At 38.2% G+C, this 20,547-nt stretch overlaps 1 protein-coding gene across 2 annotated transcripts; it reads right to left on the bottom strand.

Annotated features, from left to right (window-relative positions):
• Window positions 1-354: 354 nt before the first annotated feature.
• LOC149019160 (3-isopropylmalate dehydratase small subunit 1-like) lies at window positions 355-16,860 on the bottom strand. Of its 2 annotated transcripts, none has more exons than XM_089153216.1 (2): window positions 15,673-16,859; window positions 355-723 (listed from the first exon to the last, which is right to left on the bottom strand). In XM_089153216.1, exon 1 carries the CDS (start codon window positions 16,447-16,449, stop codon window positions 15,685-15,687), a length of 765 nt encoding a protein of 254 aa, XP_089009342.1. In that variant the 5' UTR covers window positions 16,450-16,859; the 3' UTR covers window positions 355-723; window positions 15,673-15,684. The 2 variants fall into 2 exon arrangements, with proteins under 2 accessions (XP_089009342.1, XP_089009343.1); XM_089153217.1 differs by lacking the exon at window positions 355-723 and adding an exon at window positions 4,165-4,185 and having other exon boundaries at window positions 15,673-16,860.
• Window positions 16,861-20,547: the final 3,687 nt, after the last annotated feature.

Genomic DNA, 20,547 nt, shown 5'->3' with positions numbered 1-20,547 from the left:
TACAAAATATCATGTTTATCCAAACCCATCACCCTTTTCCCTGGTTAGGTACCCTTTCTGTAGTAAAAAGGAGTTGCTCCTCCTGCAGATGGAAAATTACTACTTTTTGAGTGGTTCCATTCAGATATGCTCAAAAGTTATTTTACCTGTAACACTGCTTCAGGTTAATCAAGCGGAGAAGCCAGTCTGTAGCAGATCTCTTTGTTTCATGCTTACTATCAAAGAAGTGATTCACCCGTTCAGTCTCATTATGTATTGATGTATGTCAAAAGCTAAATTTCATGTCCACCACATCCATTTACATCTAACATTCACCATTTATCACAGGAATCTCCCACAAGTGATGTTGTCGCATGCATAATATTTGATGCATTTGGAAACATTAATAAACTACTATAATAGGCATCATATTCTGTTTCATGACTGAAGCAGATACACCAGTATACGAATTCAAATCCAAAACTCACTGAGGAAAAGAAAATTCCAGCTCGTGTTCACCATCCCGAATAATCAAGCATGCCCTATTGGCATTGCATCTAAAACATGAAGTTCCACACATGAACTAGTAAAACACAGTATTATAGAAGCTGAACACTCTGGTTTACTTCAAATAAAAGGCTGTCAAGGAAAGTCTCTCAACCCAAGGTTTTGAAAGAGAGGAACTTGAATACAGAACATTCATGACTTTGTGTGTTGACTGTGAGTCTGCTGGAATTCCAAACCCTGCCAACAAACAATTGAATCCAAATAAACACAAAGAAAATAAAAGAATAAAAAACACAGCAAGAAGTCATGAAGGAGGGAATTTTCATACCGAGTCAACACACAGTCAACTCCTATAAGAATCATACAAGAATGATATTCCTGATGCCTAGCCTAACGCGAGATGTAACATGATTAGCCATTTATTTTATCTGCAAATGTTCTTGATATACTATCTGTACTGCCATATGCATGATCTTGCACTTGTCAATGCAAGTAAATCAGAATGTGGTGTAGAACAGCCCTCGGCTAGGGTATTCTACAAGACAAAGGATCCTAAATCATGAAGGGAAGGGGTTTGTGCAGCACACAATCGATTTACCCACTTAGAAAACTATATGAAATTAAAATTCAGCAAAGATGAATATAATTAACATGCAGAAATCAAACTAAAGGAGCTTAAAGAAAAACAAATCAGATTAATTATCCAATCCACAAAAGTAGGCATGGGGGGAATAGGGCATTACATTCAAGGGTATAAAGATAATCCAGACAAATGATAACGTGATCTCTTTCATTCAATAATGGAATAGGGCATTACATTCAAGGGAATAAAGATAATACAGACAAATGATAACGTGATCTCTTTCATTCAATAATGGAATAAGTCATACAATCAATATATTAAACCTAATCTCAACCTGGCTAACATATAACCAACCATCAAAGAGGAACTAGTACCAAAGCATAGAACCAGCAGTTAAAGACAAATAACTCAGAAAATAGGACTTGCTGCAATGAGAGGAAAAAGGAGGAAACAAACTCTTAGCAGAGAGGGTACTGCCATAGGAACAAGAAGATAAAAAGAAAGAAAAGAACAATGAGGTAAGAGAGACTTCGGGCAAAAAAACAGAGGCTGCCGTAGGGTAGGGAAATAAAAGAAAATAAGGAAAAGAGGGAAGGAAAAAAGAGTTTTCTGCAGGAACAGGTGCAGACGTGGGGATGGGGAAGAAGAACAAAATTTCCAGGACACAAAATTTTGCTTCTTTGGAGAAAATAAGAGTAGATCTTTGTAATGAAAAGAAAAAGGAATTTTGTGATGTGAAACAAGGGTGAAAAGAGGGAAGAAAACTTACCTGGAGGAGAGCAGCATGAGTTCCTTCTTTTCTAATTCTTTCATTTGTGCCTTCCTCATGTGGCTGGTTACATCATACTATCATACTAGTCATACTAGTATATAAAAGGAAAACTTGAAACAGTTGTGGTCTGTATTTTAGTTGACCGAAATACCCCCCTTGAATAGACACGTACCCATTCACAAAACCCAAGAGCGACCAACCCCCACGCAAGCGCCACCCAAGGAGCCCCAGTACTATCATATGATATCATATCATACTACTATATAAAAGTCAAAACTCAAATCAAGAATGGCAAATCTTTCAATAGACTAAAATGCCCTTCTACACAAAGCAAGACAACCTATAGCTGTAGATCGCACCCTTTCAAGATAGAACACCCCGCCGGAAAGCTACTAAAGAATCCTTCCCTATCAACATAAACTCCCTCCATAGAATGCACTCTTTGAAAACATACCACCCCTTAATAAACCACCGCTTTACTCCCATCCTCATACCCACCCCTCGTCAAATCATACTAGCATACTACTATATAAAAGTCAAAATCCAACCAAGCGATGGCAAATCTTTCAGAAAACCAAAATACCCCTACTAATCTACAAGAATTACATCCCCCCACCCAAAAAAAATTACCTTCAACAAACACATTTCTTAATAATACTCTTTCTCAACAATTACATCTCCCAAGTAAGAAAAACTAAACAAAGAAATGCATAGAAGGAATCCCTCAATAATACTCTCAACAGTTACATCCCTTAATAATACTCTCTCCTATTTATCCACAGAAGGCAACACTGTTACACCGCTCCAACCATTTTGGAAATGCACGTGGGACAAACCTAGCTAAAGGGGATGGGTACCTAAAGAGATAAAATTACCAACCATTTATGCCGCTCCAACCGGTTACATCCCTTAATAATACTCTCTCCTATTTATCCACAAAAGACAACACTCCTTAACAGTTACACGCTCCAAATAAATATTAAAATCTCAAATAGCAGAACAAGAGAAGTCCAAAATAAGACTCCCATATTATTTGCTGGGGCCTTTTAATTTGAAGTTACTGGTTAGCGAGTCATGGCTCATCAAGTTGATCCCATCATTACAAATTTGAGTCAACTCACTGCAACGGGTATGCTTGAAATGTGCTCAGTACTTGGCACGAAAAAATCGAATGGCTGCAACTTCACTTTAGTGGTTCCTCCTCCTAATTGACTCAGACAAAGAAATACAATTTTACAGGCACAGAGTATAGAATTCAGTTTTAAGTTCTCTTATGTGTATGGCATACATTCTTTTTCTCATCCTTCCAAGTTTTTTTTTTTAGGATCAATTTCTCTGCTCTATCTTCTCTAGAACGAGAATTTTTGTTTGGATTAACAGCCGCTGCTGATGACGATGGAAAACTCAGACAGTAATTGGGATAGATCAAGGGACAACACATTCGTGTTGGGAGTCTACATAAATGGGGAAATGACCAAGAAAAACGAATCACCCTTCATGGGTTGCATTCATTGACCGAGAGCGTTAAGCCGAAGAACCTGCCGGCAATTTCTGCGACTGTTGGTCAAGTTGTGAACGATGTTGCTCACTTGGCTACATTGTTTTCATCTTGTACTTTCTCATGTTTTAACCAAGGGAGCAAAACACTGCTGCAAACTAAACACCCCTGTTAGGTGGGCACTGTAGTTGCCATGTGCGACAATTTGGCTCCTTCCCGATCGCCAGATTATGGATTAATCCTTTCCAAGTATGCAATTCTGGTTCTCTTTTTCTAATATGGTATGCTTTCCACCCAAACAATTTTCATTCTCAACATACAAAATACCCGTTCAAAACCCACAAAAGATTACACCAAAAACTTACTGGCCTATTCTTTTCCCTCCTCTTTTTTTTTCCCCCATAAGGAGACATCTCCCAAAATAATTATTTAAATATTTCATTTAACCCTCCTTGCGAAAGGAAACCCCGTTCTTTGTCTTCCCTATCTTCCTTTGAAACCTAGCCTCTGGCCTTACAAAACAGAGTTTCTGGTGTCTCAGACCATGGAAATCAGTTTCCATCAGTGTTCAGTTCTTGAACTTCTCTATCTCCCTCTTGAACCCTACCCGATAATCCACATCCACACCCTGGCAGACACAAAATTAGCATTCTGATCCTGCCCATGGATTGCTCATGAAGCAGGATGTCAGGGATCTGCAACTGGATCAAATCCTCAGTATCAGCCAATGGAAGATCATAGAAGCAGATTTGGATCCAAATGCTGATGTTGAATTTAGAATTTAGTTTCCTAATCAAACCTTAATAGCACAGGCAGAACCAGTCCTCCGAGAAGGTTGTTGGAGCCCTGAAACCAAACACAGGAAAGCATTTTAGTAGCTCGGCTTATGAGGAGTTTGGAGTTCCATTGTAAGGTAAAGTTCTTTAGCTACTGGTTGTGTGCTTGTTATATTATTAGATTATGGTTGAATTACTTGTATATAATGGTGAGTAAATGCAACTTCTGGGGTTGGTGTTATGTTCATAAGGAAAAATCTGTTATTCTACAAATGCCAGTGCTGACTTCTACAACATTGGATTCGGAAGAAAAAAAGCCTGGTTACTATATGTTTCTTTGTTTCCATATGTTGATATCTCTCACAGCAAGTACACTTATGCTTGTACTAATTAGAAAATAGAATCCCAGAACATTGTTATGCTTTTATTGCTTTCAATGTCATTATTGGCCAAACTTGATTTTCACTCCTCTCTCCTTTTATCTTTCCTCCCTTCTTCCTCCCATGAAGATTGTTCTCATCTTTTGTGCCTCCCCTTCCTTCAATCTGATTTCTTCCTTCAAAATATAGCTGCTTCCTTTATCTCATATCCAATCGTAGATTTGATTACTAGGCCTGCTTGCATCTGAGATCCTTAATTTGGGATTCAGATGGCGTCAGTTGAAATATTCTCTGTTGTTTTTAGCTTGTATTCTTTGTGAGCTAATCCACTCTAACTGTGAAAAGGGTTCTATAGGTGGATCACTTTGAACGCTTTGAATCTCATGTGGACGCTGTGAATTTGCTGCATTTCAAGTTCTCAGCTCACCCTCTTTCCTGTCTACAAATATACTAAACTCCTCTAAGTTGCGCAGTGGTAAAGTTCAAAATTAAGTCAGTGTCTTCACTTCCCTACCTCAACCCCTGTTCTCACCTAAAGAGAAATCTACAATGGCTGATGTTGGGTGATGGATCCCTTTCATACGCTGTGAAAGTTGCAGAAACTGATACGTGTCATCTTCTCCTAGCAGGTATGTGTTTATGGGGTTTAAACAACAAATGAAATCTGTGTAATTCACCAACACATATGGGCTAAGAAGAGAATTGGCGCACACATGACATACCTAACTATAAACACAACAAGGAAATGGTGGTTCAAGAACTGAACAAATGTAGCAGCAATTCTTGAGAAATCATAGTTTCTAATGTGATGTTTTTCTTGCAAACTATAAACTCTCCTTATGTATCATTTTTCTCATACTTGACTCAGCGGTCAAGTTACTAGGACTGGCAACTGGCTGCCGACTGAGGGTTTGTACAGCTGTTATTTCTTTAATGTGTTTAGCTTCACTTTCCAATCTCTAAAATTTATTCGGACAAGATGATAATTTTACTGATAAGAATCTATATTTTGTATGCTTCTCTCTGATCATAACTGAAACGAAAAGTCCACATGCATTTGCACGTGACTGTGTTTACTAGTACTTACAAGAATGAAATAAATGAAACTACCACAAATACCCCCAATAGCTCAAAGAAATAAAACAAAACCTAGTAGCTCTAAATTGTAGAAAGAAGGTCTAAATACCCTTACAAGACAAAATCTGAAGGAATACGAATACTAATATATAAAAATAAATAAATAAATGTGGCATGAGGACCACAGTCCTAAGGGTTCAGATAACCCTGTTTAGTAGCTAAACCACAGGGAAAGGTTCTGCCGCCTCCGCCTCTAGTAGAAACAAGTGGTGGGCGGTCATGGTGTGATGTCTCCATCAGAATGCTTTGCACCAGAGAAATCATTGATAACATTTAAAAAAATTGCCGTTGGATAGGAAAATTAGGTCAATAGTTTAGTGTTGGTTCCTAGGATGGGTTCACCAAAAGCCAACTTCCCTCAACAACACCAATTGAATAATCTAGCCTGCTCAAACAATTATAGCCAACAACCTTTCTTTTGGTCATATTTAAGAAGAGGAGCGGATGTGGAAATGACGCAAAAGTAAGAAACAAGTGTGGTGGTGGTAATTGTTGTTTGGAATGGTCCAACTAAAATATTCAAGACAACCCAAATCCAAGTAGCAAACATAAATCTGTCTTGACATCAACCTTTCTTTTGGTCATATTTAAGAAGAAGAGTGGATGTGGAAATGATGCAAAAGTAAGAAACAAGTGTGGTGGTAATTTGTTATTTGGAATGGTCCAATTAATATATTCAAGACAACCCAAATCCAAGTAGGAAACATAAATCTGTCTTGACATTCCAAGTTGAATATTCTGATTATGAACTAGGATTAAACAGCCACTCTCAGATCTGCCTTAATATACCTGTACTAATTTAAGCATCTTAGGATTTTCTAGAGGGCAAGAAGCCAGCTCACAGTGATTACGGAGGTTAAAAAGGGTGGCTAAAGAATACATTGGACCCGCATTTTTTTAACATGCGAATTTTAGCCAACCATGTACCATGAATTCATTCAGTCAAGGAGAGTTTTGAGTCGATGCTGAACAAATTCAAGTCAAAGCTTATTTTCAGAGAGCCGAGCAGAATCCCCTATTCTTCTTTGGTAGTTCCATGGATCTGAATAAAGTAGTTCTACAAACCTGGTTAAGGTATGAAGCAGCATTGGTCTCAAAATCTTAATCCTTTGTTCATAGTTCATCCCAAAACCACTGACCATATCAGGGTCATTCCAGGGCCAGCCAATTATCTTGGAATCAACCACAAACACTACTCTTTCACCAATATAACCAACAGAAGTTTAATGGCCCCAGTTTCTGTGGAATGGATCTGGTATACTTGGTGTGCAAATATTTACTAGAAGGTCAATGACATACTTTTATGACCTAGTAGACAGAGCTAAATGCCAGGGCTGACCTCTGATATGTGTGCCTAGATGCAAAATCTTTTTACTGGTTGGGAATACTATATGTAAGACTGCTTCTTAGGATGAGGACGGGAACTACAGTTGCAAGTTGCAACAGTGCTAAACACAAAGGCAAGGAGTGGGACAGCAAGTCTAGACAGATCTTATTAGACATAAGTCTGATCATGGTTTAATGTAATTGATCATTGCAATAGATATACACTTCAATAGTGATCATAACTTTCTTCATGTTTCTTATTACTTTCTAATCACTATTTTGCACATTTACTTTTCATATATGTAACATAGTGACTAATTTGAATTCAAGACTTTGTTCAAAGTTGTGTAGTTCCCAGTTTGTGAACCAGTTTGCATAGAAGGTGTACATTTAAAGACGATGTATAGCAAGCATGATCCATATTGTTAGTTTCTTCAAATAAGGTTTCATGATAAGTTGGTAACCATGGAATGAAGTTGAATGCAATGTCTGATAGAAGTGGCACATGGTGTCATTTTAAAGAGTCAGACTCAACTCGAGATCGAGTTTGGTCAGGTTTAAAGTTAACTTTTACTCAATTCGCCTTTCAAATTTCTTGGTCCCCTATTCTCTGTCCTTCAAGTAATGAATATTTAACTCTGCAAAGAATGAAAAGTCTTCAGTCTGTTGCTTGTTAAACCTTAGGCATCTTTAATATGAGCACTGATGTACTTAGGGCTTGTTTGGTTACATGATCCTGAGATTTGAAATCTTTGGATTCATGAATGTGAGATCTATATTCGTTTGGTTGTGAAAATCCACGGATTCATGAAATCTAGAGATTCATCTTTTTACACTAAAAACGTGAATCTGTAGATTCATGGGTATGGGGTGAAATCCAGAGATTTTTCCCCCACTATAAAAGCACTAAACATTTTGCACGTTTACAAAATCACGTGGACGGGACTCTCCGACTTTCGAACGAGACGAAGAGCTCTCTAGGGTTATCAAACAATAGAGAACTTCTCCAGATTTCTTCATCTTCTCGCTTCAATGTTCTCTCCACAAGTATTTCGGTCGAAAGTAGATCTTGTTCTTCATCTTCTACTTCGTTTTTCTTCTGCTTCCACTGATATCCTCTTCTCACGGTAGGGTTTTGGAGTGAAATAATAAGATTTTTGTTGGAGCACATTTTCTTTATTGTTTAGAGGTTCTTTCTTCCAATTCTGTTTGTGTTTTCAAAATCTTTCGGAAGGATTAGAGAGTCAACACTTCCTTCACGCGTCAATCTTCGTTGGTCTACACCAAGACGCCTTCCCAAGAGGCACTAGCCAAGAAGGTAACTTTCCTCGTTGAGAATTAGAATTTACTAACAGAGTCAACCAAACTGTACTCTGGATTGCCACCTGGTTTAGTTTTCTTCTTGGTAGATTTTGAAATTGTTGTTGCAGTCCCACAGCTTCTTTTTTTTGGCTAGAAATTGTTGGTCTGTTTTCTGTTCTAGTAGTATCTCGATTGTGATTGCTACATATTGGATTAGGGGTTTCTACTTTACAGGGCAAAATGTCGGAGTTTTATAATTTGTCTGAAGTAATTCCCTTTGTTTTTTGTTATTTCCCAATCCGATCTGCAGATTGTGTAACAATAACTGGGTTTATTTAGTTATGTTATTTGACATCTAAGTATGTATAGAGACAAGTTTTGGAGGTCATGCTTCCTATGCCCTAATGCACTATACCAGAATAGAACTGTGTTTTCTTCTTAGAAAGGAAGAGAACTGTTGTTTGGGACAGGATTTTGGACTTTCCTTGTGCCTGGTAAATCTGCAATAGGTCAAATTTATCCTGTTTCAACTTTGGTGATGCTTTATATGTTTGTATTTAAACTAATCTGTTGAAATACAATGTTTGGCAGAATGGCTTATTGATCCATGATCTCAAGCCCTTTATTTATAATAAAGTGGAAAGTAGACTATTACAAGGAATAGAAGTTTACATGAATGCAAACTCTAATTTAACTCCTATACAAACTCTTATTAGACTCCTAATAGAATCCAACACTCCCCCTCAAGTTGAGGCATGGATATCACACATGTCCAACTTGACCAAAAAAGTATAAAACATTTGTCCAGGTAAACATTTGCAATTTGATCTTCAAACTTATAGATTACGTCTGCCTTATAGACTTCCATTTGATTTATCCTCATCTTTACTGCAACTTTATGTCTCCAAGGAAGAACGCCCAAGTAAAAAAGTAGAATCTTCAAATGTTGAGAAGACTAAATTTCTGCACAAATCGAGGGAAAATATATTTTTGGGGTAACAATAGCTAGGGTAAAACAGCCAAAGTGAAAGTTTTGATTTGTAGCAATGTTAGATCTTTAAAGGGAAAGTTTGCCAAGGGACAATCTCCAAAGGTAGGGGAAATTTTGTCAAGATAAGTGACAATCTCCAAAGGTAAGGTCAAACGACAAGTCTTTTGCAAGGTTAGATCTCCGAAGGGAAGATGTCAAGTTAAGGGGCAAATCTCCGGGTTAATAGAGATCAGTTCGCACAGTCAAAAGATAGCTCTATAGCAATGTTAGATCTCCAAAGTGGAAAATTGCGAAGGTAAGGGACAAACTTTCAAAGGTAACAAAGATCAAATTCTACATAAGGAAGTCTACATGAAAGGCTTTGAATTGTAGACATCTTCAATCTCCCCCTCACATGTGGCGTTACACGTGGGAAGATAATAACAAAGGAAATTCCAATGGGGAAACTTGGAAAGGAAGAAATTGTAATGGTAAGATAAAAGTATCGGAAAACAAATCTGAGAAAATGACAAAATTGGGGGTGAAAGGGGGGGGGTGAGCCTACGGTGCCACTAATGAAGGTCGATATTACCGAATGGACCGGATTAGAAGATGTAGTCAAAGCATAAGTAGATCCTCCAATCAGCTCGAGCAAATAAAGTCCATTTACCACGACCAATCTCCTTCCCCGGATCCCGAAGAGCAGGTAGGAGTTGGTAGGGGTAGTAGAGAAGCGAGGTGAGGAACGGCAGAGAAGACGCAAATACGGAGTAGCAACTCCCAAAAACCAACGCCAAAAGGTGTGGTGGAAAGCGACGAAAGATTAGCCGTCCCTGCTTTGTGCTCGAAGGCTCCCAGAGCAACAATCTTGGTATGATATGGTTTGAAGTGCTCACACTAACAATCTCCTACCGGATAGATTTAGTGCAAAAGCGATCTCCATAATAGGAGTATGAAGCATGACTAATCGAGACCCTCACACCAACAAGAGCATAAGACGCAGTGTAGGAAAGGGAGAACACAAGACGCACACGAATCGACTCACGCAAACCCGCCAAGAAGTCATATATCGAATCTATCAATGACAGTGCCCACATCATCCGGATTAGTGGGGTGATAATCCTCATAATGATCCAACTCTGCCAAAGAGATCGCAACTCATCATAATAGTGCCACAGCTAGTCGGTAGTCTCGAAGTTCGAGCTCAAAACTGCAATCCCAACGCCATATGTTTAGAGAGCCTCGATTTGGGCGCAATCAAGAATAGGTAACCCGCAATATTTGGATGTATGGAATCAAAAGGAATAACATAATAAGAGAGTCGTTGATATCCATTTATCGAAAACACCAAGGGGTTGATAGCGGCGAAGTACCAACAGCCCCTCCCAATAGGAAGGACGAGACAGATCAAGTAAGCCAAAACCGAAAGAGAATGAAAAGTGGAAAAATATCGGATCCAGTGGGAGCAGTATCATCAATAGTTGTCATGACAAAATTATAGTAGCCACCCCGAAGTAAAAGAAACATCGAGAATGAAAGCCAAACAACTGAAATCCCTTCTTTTTTTTTTTTTTTTTTTTTGTGTAAAGCAGAATAGTAGATTAGAAGAAAGAAAAAAATATGGCAAATATGCAATGGTTAGGTTTGGTCAAATGTAAAGAGATTGGTCCAAATTTGGTTTGGTCCAATATGATGTGGTTTGGTTTAAATATAAAGACTTTAGACAAATGGTGTAATTTTTGGTTTGGAAGAAAGGAGCGGCTGGAGATGGCGATGGTTACGGTGCAGATCGAGAGAAAACAAGAGAGAAAACAGCAAGAAGTGGGCTCCCGGGTGGTGGTAGAAAAGCAAGAATCATAGATACCAGGAAGACGCTTTTCTAAAAAAAGAAGAACAAAGCGAAGAACCGCCACCAAGAACAAACAGACAGCGAAGAAGCCCCCGAAAAACAGATGTTGAAAGAATCAAACACCGGTTAAGAAGCCAGTTTAAGAAAACGAGAATTGAAGTGGTCATGGTTTGAAAAAAACAGAAGAAGGAGGTAGGTCTCGTTTTCCTAACCACAGGCCACCATGTTGAAAACAATGTTGGCGAAGCTATTATCCAGATTCAAGCCTTATTTATAATAAAGTGGAAAGTAGACTATTACAAGGAATAGAAGTTTACATGAATGCAAACTCTAATTTAACTCCTATACAAACTCTTATTAGACTCCTAATAGAATCCAACATGATCAAAACCATAACTTTTAAGTAGAAACCCTCCAGAGTCCACCCATTGTATTTTAACTTATCTATGGACTTTTATGGGTTCCATTGCATGTGCTGGAATTTATGGGCCAAGATTAATGTTCAATTTTGTCATTATTATTGAAGAGGGCTTATAGCTCAGATGCTATATCTGTTCACTGGTTGAAATGTTGTGATTACGATACACTTGAATACGTGCATGAATCACTAAATAATACTCAAAAGGTAAGTAGAGTTGTGTAGCTAGTAAACAATACATCAAGAAGGCCAGGGACCTTAATATTGGTCCCCTTCTTTCCAATCAAGAGCTGTTGTCATGAATTCTATTAACTGAGAAAGCTTTGTTCCTCTGGGTTAAGCCCTCCACCAGGCTGCCTGTGCCTCAGTTCTCTCCCAGCAAGCCCCATTTATGTTGAGAATACAGATGTTCTTATGCTTCTTTACCCACCATGCATTGGGTTTTGTGCAACCATTCTCTCCCTAGTCTGCCATTCTATGCACATGCAGGTGTTTAACTGCCTTATCCCCCCCCCCACCCAATGACCATTTCCTTTTACTAAAGAAGATTATTCAGCTGTGTGTTCTGGTCTGGTGGTGGGAGGATGACTCGAGAATGGCAGATTTGTGGCTTGCATTTTGTTAGGATAGTGCTGCAATTAAACATGGTAACAGAACTTTGAACACACAATTTCTTTAATGGAATATAGGGATGTACTCCATTTGGTTTGAATTAAGTTACTGATCTACTTTCCAAGAAGGGAATCATGACTGACCAACTTAATTGCAAGCTTAACTTGTCCAGCAGGGAATTCTTCACAGTTAGAGCTACATCTTCTGTGCTTCTAGGCTTTCCAATTTATTTCTTTTTTCTCTCAGTGTATGCTACAATGCTTCTGATATTCAACCTTTCTTTGCATCACTCTCACGATTCAGAAATTCCAAGATCCCCATTGACTAGTGGGCATTTTTGTCCTTTTCTCTTCGTCCTAATTGTTTTTCTTGAAGTGCTTGTTGATATTTGTCATTCTTAGACCAGTAATAATGACAGTTGGGATTGCTAGTTTTAGTACTTGATCACCATTCACCTTTGTTAAAGTTTGTATTTTGAGCAAAATCATCTATGTTCTTATAGATTTTCCCCTCCCCTCTCCTCACATCCCCCTTTACTGTCATTTGTTATGTGTTCCACATAATTTATATTTCCGATACTGAATGATTTTCTTTTCTTGGTTTTTTGGGCTCTATGTTAGTCAGCTTTTTTTTGTGATATTTCCCAACTGATTCCTTTGGTTCACCTCCAGCAGCTTTATTTGAACCACTTCTTTGAAGGGGAATATAGGGAGAGCAGGCAAGGAATTGAGAGTAACAAGAATTTTGTAAAGGGCTGTTGCAAGGAAGACTCGCAGAGTCAGAGTAGAGTGCACCAGGGTTAAACTAAGAGCATATAAACACCTCTGCACCCCTTTTAAGAAAGGAATATTTTGAAGTGCTATTCAGAATGTTCAGATCAAAGTGCTTCTGAAGTTTGGTTTTGAAGTTCAACAGCTTCAGGTTAGATGCAGATCAACCATGGAATCCTTAATCCTCATTCTATAGTCTTATGGGATTAGGGGCTGATGATGATGCATCTTCTCAACCAACCCCTTCTGATCAAAGGTTTGCAAGTCGTACTAGGGCAGCATCAGATGCTCTCTTAGGGTCTTCAAGTAAGAAGAAGAAGAAGGACAAGACTCCGGCTAACAAGGTAGCAAATTCTTTGAAGCAGCTTGCTAATGCGTTTGACAAGTTTGTTGACATAGAATATCTACCAGACAATTCGAAAAGGCTCACAGTAGCACTTGAGGTGCTTCCTAGCCTTGATGTCCATCGGAGAATGGCTGCAAAAAGGTATTTACTGAACAACAATGCCAATGCACAGGAGTTCTTGGATTACAACAATGAAGAGAAGCTCATAATGCTTGAGGACCGTGTTCTTGGTGGCAATGAAATCTAGCTTACCTCGAAACCTGCTTAGTTGAACAATCCAGTTCTAGCCTTTGTTATTTTCTACTTGACAATCTGGCTTTTGACATTTATAGTTTTCTTTTGATGTCTCTTGATTCAGTTGGGTAGGTAATATTACATATCACCTTCTTGATAGTAATTTCGTTAGAAGTGGGAAGAGGCTGACATTCATGAACATAACCAGAATTTGTTGTATGCATGTATAACATTTTACCTCCATTTTGCTTTGTAGGTCTATTTATGGAACTGTTCATGGTTTGCTAAGTCATACAGGTACAATACAATGTTTTACTTGAAGTTCATTGGTTTTCCTGTGGATAACATGATACTGACGAACCATACAAGTTTGTTTTGTATCATGATTTTCATGATACAATGCTCTATTTATTGATTCTTTGGCATCTACACAACACCCAATTTCTACTTTTTATATTACCTGGAGATGTGAATAAGTTATCTTTGAGCTATTGCAGTTTAAAACAACTACAGATTTTTTTAAAAATTACTACTACAGTTTTTAGATGACATTTAAAATGAGCACCTCAACTTGTTTTCTTGGAGAGGTAAGATTAAGAAATATCAACAGCCCCCTCATCCCTAATATTCCCTCCTTGGAGAGGTTGGTGACAGAGAGTTAAGAAAGGAACAAATTCAAAGAAGAAGACAATTTTTGGAGGGAAGGTGTCTTTGGAAGGAGGGATAGTAGCAAATTAACCTCTATTTAGAGGAAGAAAAAATCTAAGGAAAGCCTGATGTGAGTGCCTTTGGGTCAAGCATAAGCAGATTCGACTGAAACTTGGATTAGATGGTGGTCTTGGTGTTCCTAGACTGACAAATGGTCAGCCAGCTCTTTCAAAATCTAATGCAAGTTGCCATCCAATCAAATTCTCTGGTTGCAATTCAGATGATCACAAGGAATTAATTGTCTTTCTGAAACCCCAAATTCCATGCTTGTAGCTACCAATGGGAATTAATTGTCTTTCTAAGGTTTCTCTGAGCAAGAATCCAATAAAACTCAGAATTTCTCAGCTTCCTTCAGTGGAAGCTTTCAAGATTATGAAAGAATAAATAAATTTTGTTGGCTGAAACAAGCAAGTATGAGTATGCATTTGACTTGTGACTTGTGTTTGAACAACTTCTATTGGGCAATGCCTCTGACAATTGGGGCTATTGAAACAGATATAATATGAGAGGTTTCTTCAATTCTCCTAGAGATGGACGAGATGGTGGAAGGCCAAAAGTTTACAGTCAAGTCTATGGCAAGTTTGGCCACATGACCTATTACTATCTTCATTGATATGATTAGCCTTATCAGCCATCATTTCAGCTCAATTTTCATGAAACTAGCTCTGACCAACAAGAACTTGCTCATCTACCAATCTTGTTGCATTATTCACTACTAATGTTCTATTTGAAGTTCATAATTTGAAGAAGTTTTGTAAACAACTTTGTATCCAATTTAAGATGGTGAATAAAAGACCTTCAACTTGCATTCAAGATGAGTGATTAGCGTTCCCATTGACAAAGTGATATAAATTAGTTTACCTTCCAAGCAGATGTTCTACAGAAAGTGATGGCATCACGGTTGAGGAATAGAATAATTATGGTCGACACGAGAAAGTGGCAAGCCATCCAGTGTTCAACATAAGGGAATTGAAGTATACCATACATCTTAACAAAAACTCATAATAAAAAATTACAAATAAGAATCAATGACAAAAGCCAAACAAGTTCTTCTATGATATAACTCATATAAGCTAGGATAAGAATAAAAAAATCAATTTTTATAGTCAATGTTCTGGAATCTATGGATTCAAATAACCAAACAATTTTTCAGAATGAATCCACAAATTTCATTCTACAGATTTAGGATAACCAAACAATTTTTCAAGATGAATCTGGAGAATTCATTCCACATATTCAGGTAACCAAACAGTTTTTCAAGATGAATCCATAGATTCAGGTTAATCAAACAGTTAATTTTATGAATTATGACTTCATAGATTTGAAATCTCTAGACATTTGAAATCTCCAGATTCATGTAACCAAACAGGACCTTAAGGAATGCCCAAAATATAACACAACTCGGAGAGAAGATAACACATACCGAAAAGAGGATTAAAAGCAATACTAGACAAAACTAGCCAGACAAGAGGGACAAAGTATGGCTAACATAAGAATACATTTACCAGATGCCATGTCTACACGGACGAGATCATCCCAGTCTTTCTTGCATAAGCAAAAATCCCTCCTGCTTCAATGACAGGTCCAGCATCTCCAATAGGCTTCAACTTATACTCCTTCCCAGTCGTGTGATTAATTAACCGAGACTCAGCAAGTTCAATAGTGACAACATCACCAGTTGAACATTCCTCACACAACCTACCCTCTGAATCCAATGGATAAATCTCCCCCGTAGCAACCGAATTCCTAAAGAATATCCTTGCATATGACTCTGCCACAACAGCCTTTGCCCCAGCAGCCCCAAGCGCTACAGGGGCGTGCTCCCGTGACGATCCACATCCAAAATTGTCACCCGCAATAATAATCGAATACTTAGACTGGAACTCCCCTGGATCTATGAAGCGAACTGGGTACGTAGAGGGAAGGCCTATGAGGGCATAAGAGCCAAGCTTGCGGTATTCTTCGGGCTTGGAGGGAACGAGAGTGAGATACTCAGCGGGGATGATCTGATCGGTGTCGATGTTGTCGCCAACCACGTAGCAGAGGCCGTGGAAGCTGGAAGTGATTGTAGGAGATGTGTCAGCAGAATTGGTAGCTGTCGCTAATAAAGGAGTAATAGGAGAATCAGTAGATGAATTTGTAGAGAGATGTTTGAAGGGGCTTTTCATCGAACAGGTGATAGGGGTTGCGAGATTTTGACATAAACGGACATTCTGAGACGCGATACATGGCGAAGGAAATTGGTTTTGTAAAGAAAAGATAGTTCGAGTCGCAGCCGCCATGGCCAAAAGTTTTGATCGTAGCAATGAACAACAATGGAGCTTCTGATAAACACTGCGAATACAATATTCCTTGCGCCCTTATACCCAAAATTAAATTCTGGCTTAGACTTTTTATAAAAATGATTTTTACATTAGTTGGACCGTTTTACGTATGAAATTTGAGAAAACCAGTGGAGAATTGGGGGAAATGTACCCGGGATTATTCAACGGGGTAACCTTGTTCACGAACAATGGAACAACATCTCCGACACTGTAGCGGTGATTATCCAGCGTAGATCTTGCAGGTTCGTATGATATTAAGACACATTTAAAGATCAGGAAGACAAGATTTCGATTGTGTGGATATATTTTAGCTAGCTGTAGTTGTAGGCGGAGCAGGGAGAAACAGAGAGGAGACGCTTAAGCCTGAAGAGAGAGCAGCCAGCAGTGAGGTTTTCTAGGGGAAAAAATCGTACCACAGTGCGACATGTGTATTATGCTAAATAGACGGTGGAGATCAGAACACAGGTTTTTTAATTAAAGAAAGATCCATTTTTGTGACCCGTTTTGGTACTTCTGGTATTATGCTAAATAGACGGTGTAGATCAGAACACAGGTTTTTTAATTAAAGAAAGATCCATTTTTGTGACCCGTTTTGGTACTTCTGGTCTATTATTGTCACTAAAGTGTCAGAGATCCACTGAAGGTTCTTCCTCTTCCACCCTTTGCAGTGAAGAAGTAATGCTAGGAACCATCTGATCTTCATATCGACGGACTGCAGCAGCTGGATGGATCCTAACTGGTTCATGCTCTTCCTCCATTTGTGTGTCTTCAAGGAAGGCAAACGAAGCTGATTCAGAGGAGTCCCCAAGCCCTTCCTCTGTTCCATTCTCAAATTCTGCTCTAGAAGTTGCTTCGCGCTGCCACATCTCTCAAAGAGCTTCCTGCAATCTGGCTTTTGCTGCATCAATTCCTACTATGGGAAGAGGGTAGTTTGACCTAGTTCAACCCCAGCAGCTTGGAGTACTGGCTCCGGTGCATCCCATGGGTGGTGAATCCACTCAGTAGGCATCCTAGCAAGTTCAGGAACCCAAAAGAGTCAAAAGATATTTAATTTTTCCCTCAACCCTTCAATCTCAGTTTGAAAACCTAAACATTGAAACAGACGATGGGCTTGTTCATCAATTTGGTCAGCAAAGGAAAGAAAATAGACATCAGAGAAGGAGTTTTTAGAGTTTTAATTAATATGATTTTGACAAATGGGAGAGAACCAGAGTTGCAAGAAAGGGTGAGAGGAAGATGGGAAAAATCGTGGGTTACAGATCTAGAACCGGGTTTTAGAAATGGGTGGGTTTTGGCCAAAATGGGTCACAAAAATGGGTCTTCTTCACCACCAAAATCCAGTGTTCTAATCTCCACCGTCTATTTAGCATAAGACACATGTTGCACTGTGATGTTGTACTACCCGGGGGTGCCCAACAATTTTGCCACACCACGACCTCGGGTGAAACCATCGATAGAACCGCTCTAAACCCTCATTGAGCCCGGTCCAAGTCCGGCTCAATTTTTCTTCCTAAATTGGGGGTGGGGGGTGTTATAACTAATTAGCCTTGACATTAGGTTCGGGTTTAATCCTCAGACCAACGGGTGTCAATTGGTATGGTTTCAGCAATTATGTATGGTTTCTCAGTGCGGTATTAACTTTGAATATCGAAAATCGAACTCAGATGACAATTAATACAATCAAAGGGGGTTTCAATATTTGCAAAAGGAGGGATGGTTTCGATATTAAATCGGTGCAAGAAAATTATTTAAACACGGTACCTAGTGCAGTACAATTTTAACACGAATGAACCCATACCACTTTTGTTATTACTTCATTAAGATCATGATGAAATTGCGGAAAGAATCTAATATAGGGGTGTAAATAGATCGGATTCGGATCCGATAGTGGTAATACCATATCCGCATCCTGTTATATTTGGACGGATTTGAATAATATCTTATCGGTTTACAGACGGATTCAATAGGATTCGGATGATAATCGGATAGTTATTTTCTTAAGTAGATTCTTCTAAATAGGCATGAATACAGATCAAATACAAGTTTTCAACTACTTGTTTACATCTTTACCATTTTATTTGTGTGGCTAGGTTTGAAATTTAAGAATTTAACAACTTTAGTCACATATCATAAAAAATTTATAAAAATTAAAAAATATATAAATAAGTAACTTTAATAGGATAATTTTATCGGACGGATAATAATCGGTAAGAAAGGGGTATTACCATATCCGCATCCTAATAGTAATTGGACGGATTCGAATACTCATGTACAGAGGCGAATGCGAATTTGGAAGCGGATTTCGGTTATCCATTTACACCCCTGATTTAATATTGACAGAAACAAAACAAATAAATCTAAGAAGAGAAGTGAAGGACGAAACGAAAAACTGAAACAAAAAATTAGGGTTAGGGTAAAGGTAAAATGTTTTAATTATAAACTTACATTTATATTCCTTAATTTGATACGGTGTGATATAGTGCGGTATTTTGCAAACCGAGCCAAAATACCGAAGAAAACGAAGACGTATTAAATTTTGAACAGAGCGATATAGTGCGGTTTTAGACGGCACGGTTAAACGGTTTCGGTATGCAATTGCCACCCTTAGGCCAGCCTAACCCTACCTGCCTTTGGTAAATCATTTCAATTAGAATTATATCTAGATTGAGTTTATATAACTCAATAAACCTAGCTTTAACGACCTTAATGTATTTTCCATCTCTGTAGACTTCAACCATTCAACCACCATTAAAAGTAATTGGGGGATCTTAAATTTTAATGAAATCTTAGACAAGATTCATTTCAATGACTTGCAATAATTTTCTAGATAGTCAGTAAAAAAAATTGTGGGTTAGCAATTGGAAGATCAAATCTCATGGTAAAAAAAATGATTGGACTTAATAAGATAGGAAATTTAAAGAGTATAATCGATGAGGATATCTCATTCTTCTATGAAATTTGATGTGTTAATAGTTATTTTTAATAGAAAAATAATTAAGACAGTAGGGTATGCTTGTTGTTTTGTATTGGTAGAAGACCTCACTTGGTTTCTCAACAAAGAAGAGATAAACAATCAGGGTTATGGTTATGGTAAACTAGGGAACCATTTCCACATGACCCTATCAAAGTGAGTTAAGGTGGATAGGACTTAGAATAAGAACCTCAATGGGGTAGGGTTCAAATTGGAGATTCTCGAGCACTAATAGGATTGGATGGGGTGTGGGTGTATGCTAACCGGATCTAACCCATTGACATCTCTAACAGATTTGTGATTTTTCCTTTTGGTGGGCTTTGTAGTTTCTGCCTTTGGGGTAAGGTACTTTGAAAACCACAAAATAATTTGGGTCAGCATGATGGGCATCAAGAGGTGCAATTAGGCACCATAAGGGTGTGGTTGTTTTTTTTTCCAATTTTTTTTCTTTTTTTGAATTGATAGCTTTATATTGGGGGTAGGGGGCTAAAAGCTTAAAATATATAATACAACGGGAGATGAGTTCTATCAATGCAGGGTTGGTAGAGTGGTAAGATCTATGCTTCTCAGTGGATAGGTCATGGGTTCAACCATTGCGGACGGCAAAGCTGCCCCCTGAGGATGTAATCGAAGTGCACGCATACTGGACTAGATGAACCTTAGATACAAAAAAAAATGATAGATGGGTTCCCACTTTAAAAGTTTTTCCAGCTGAAGCAGCAAAATCTCCACAATAATATAGTTCAACAAAATGGTTTTTGGTCTTTTATTTGAATTGTTCCAAGGATTAATGTTGAACCATTTTAAATTATGGATGAGATAAGCCTAGTATCACTGGTCTTTGTGGTTTTGCCAATTGAGTAATCCCTTGGAATTCCCCGCTTTATTTTTTTTTTTGGTCGCTAATATGGTGGATTTTGGTTTCCGTCCTTCATTATTTTTTCTTTGTTAACTTCTATATATTTACCTAGGTTTGCTCTTTTCCATATGTTCACTTCTTTCACATACATATGACAGTCATTATCGAAGAATTTGGAGAACAAGAACACAAAACAGGAAAATAGATATTTTAAAACTATATATAT

The sequence above is a fragment of the Hakea prostrata genome, chromosome 4 (genome assembly GCF_041222555.1).
Source record: "Hakea prostrata isolate BN-2017 chromosome 4, UWA_Hpros_2, whole genome shotgun sequence".
Taxonomy (NCBI): domain Eukaryota; kingdom Viridiplantae; phylum Streptophyta; class Magnoliopsida; order Proteales; family Proteaceae; genus Hakea; species Hakea prostrata.
This window is presented reverse-complemented; position numbering and strand designations above follow the sequence as displayed.

Bases quoted from the DNA above. Each gene is read 5' to 3' on its own strand.
- LOC149019160 (XM_089153217.1), bottom strand. From the start codon at position 16,449: ATGGCGGCTGCGACTCGAACTATCTTTTCTTTACAAAACCAATTTCCT.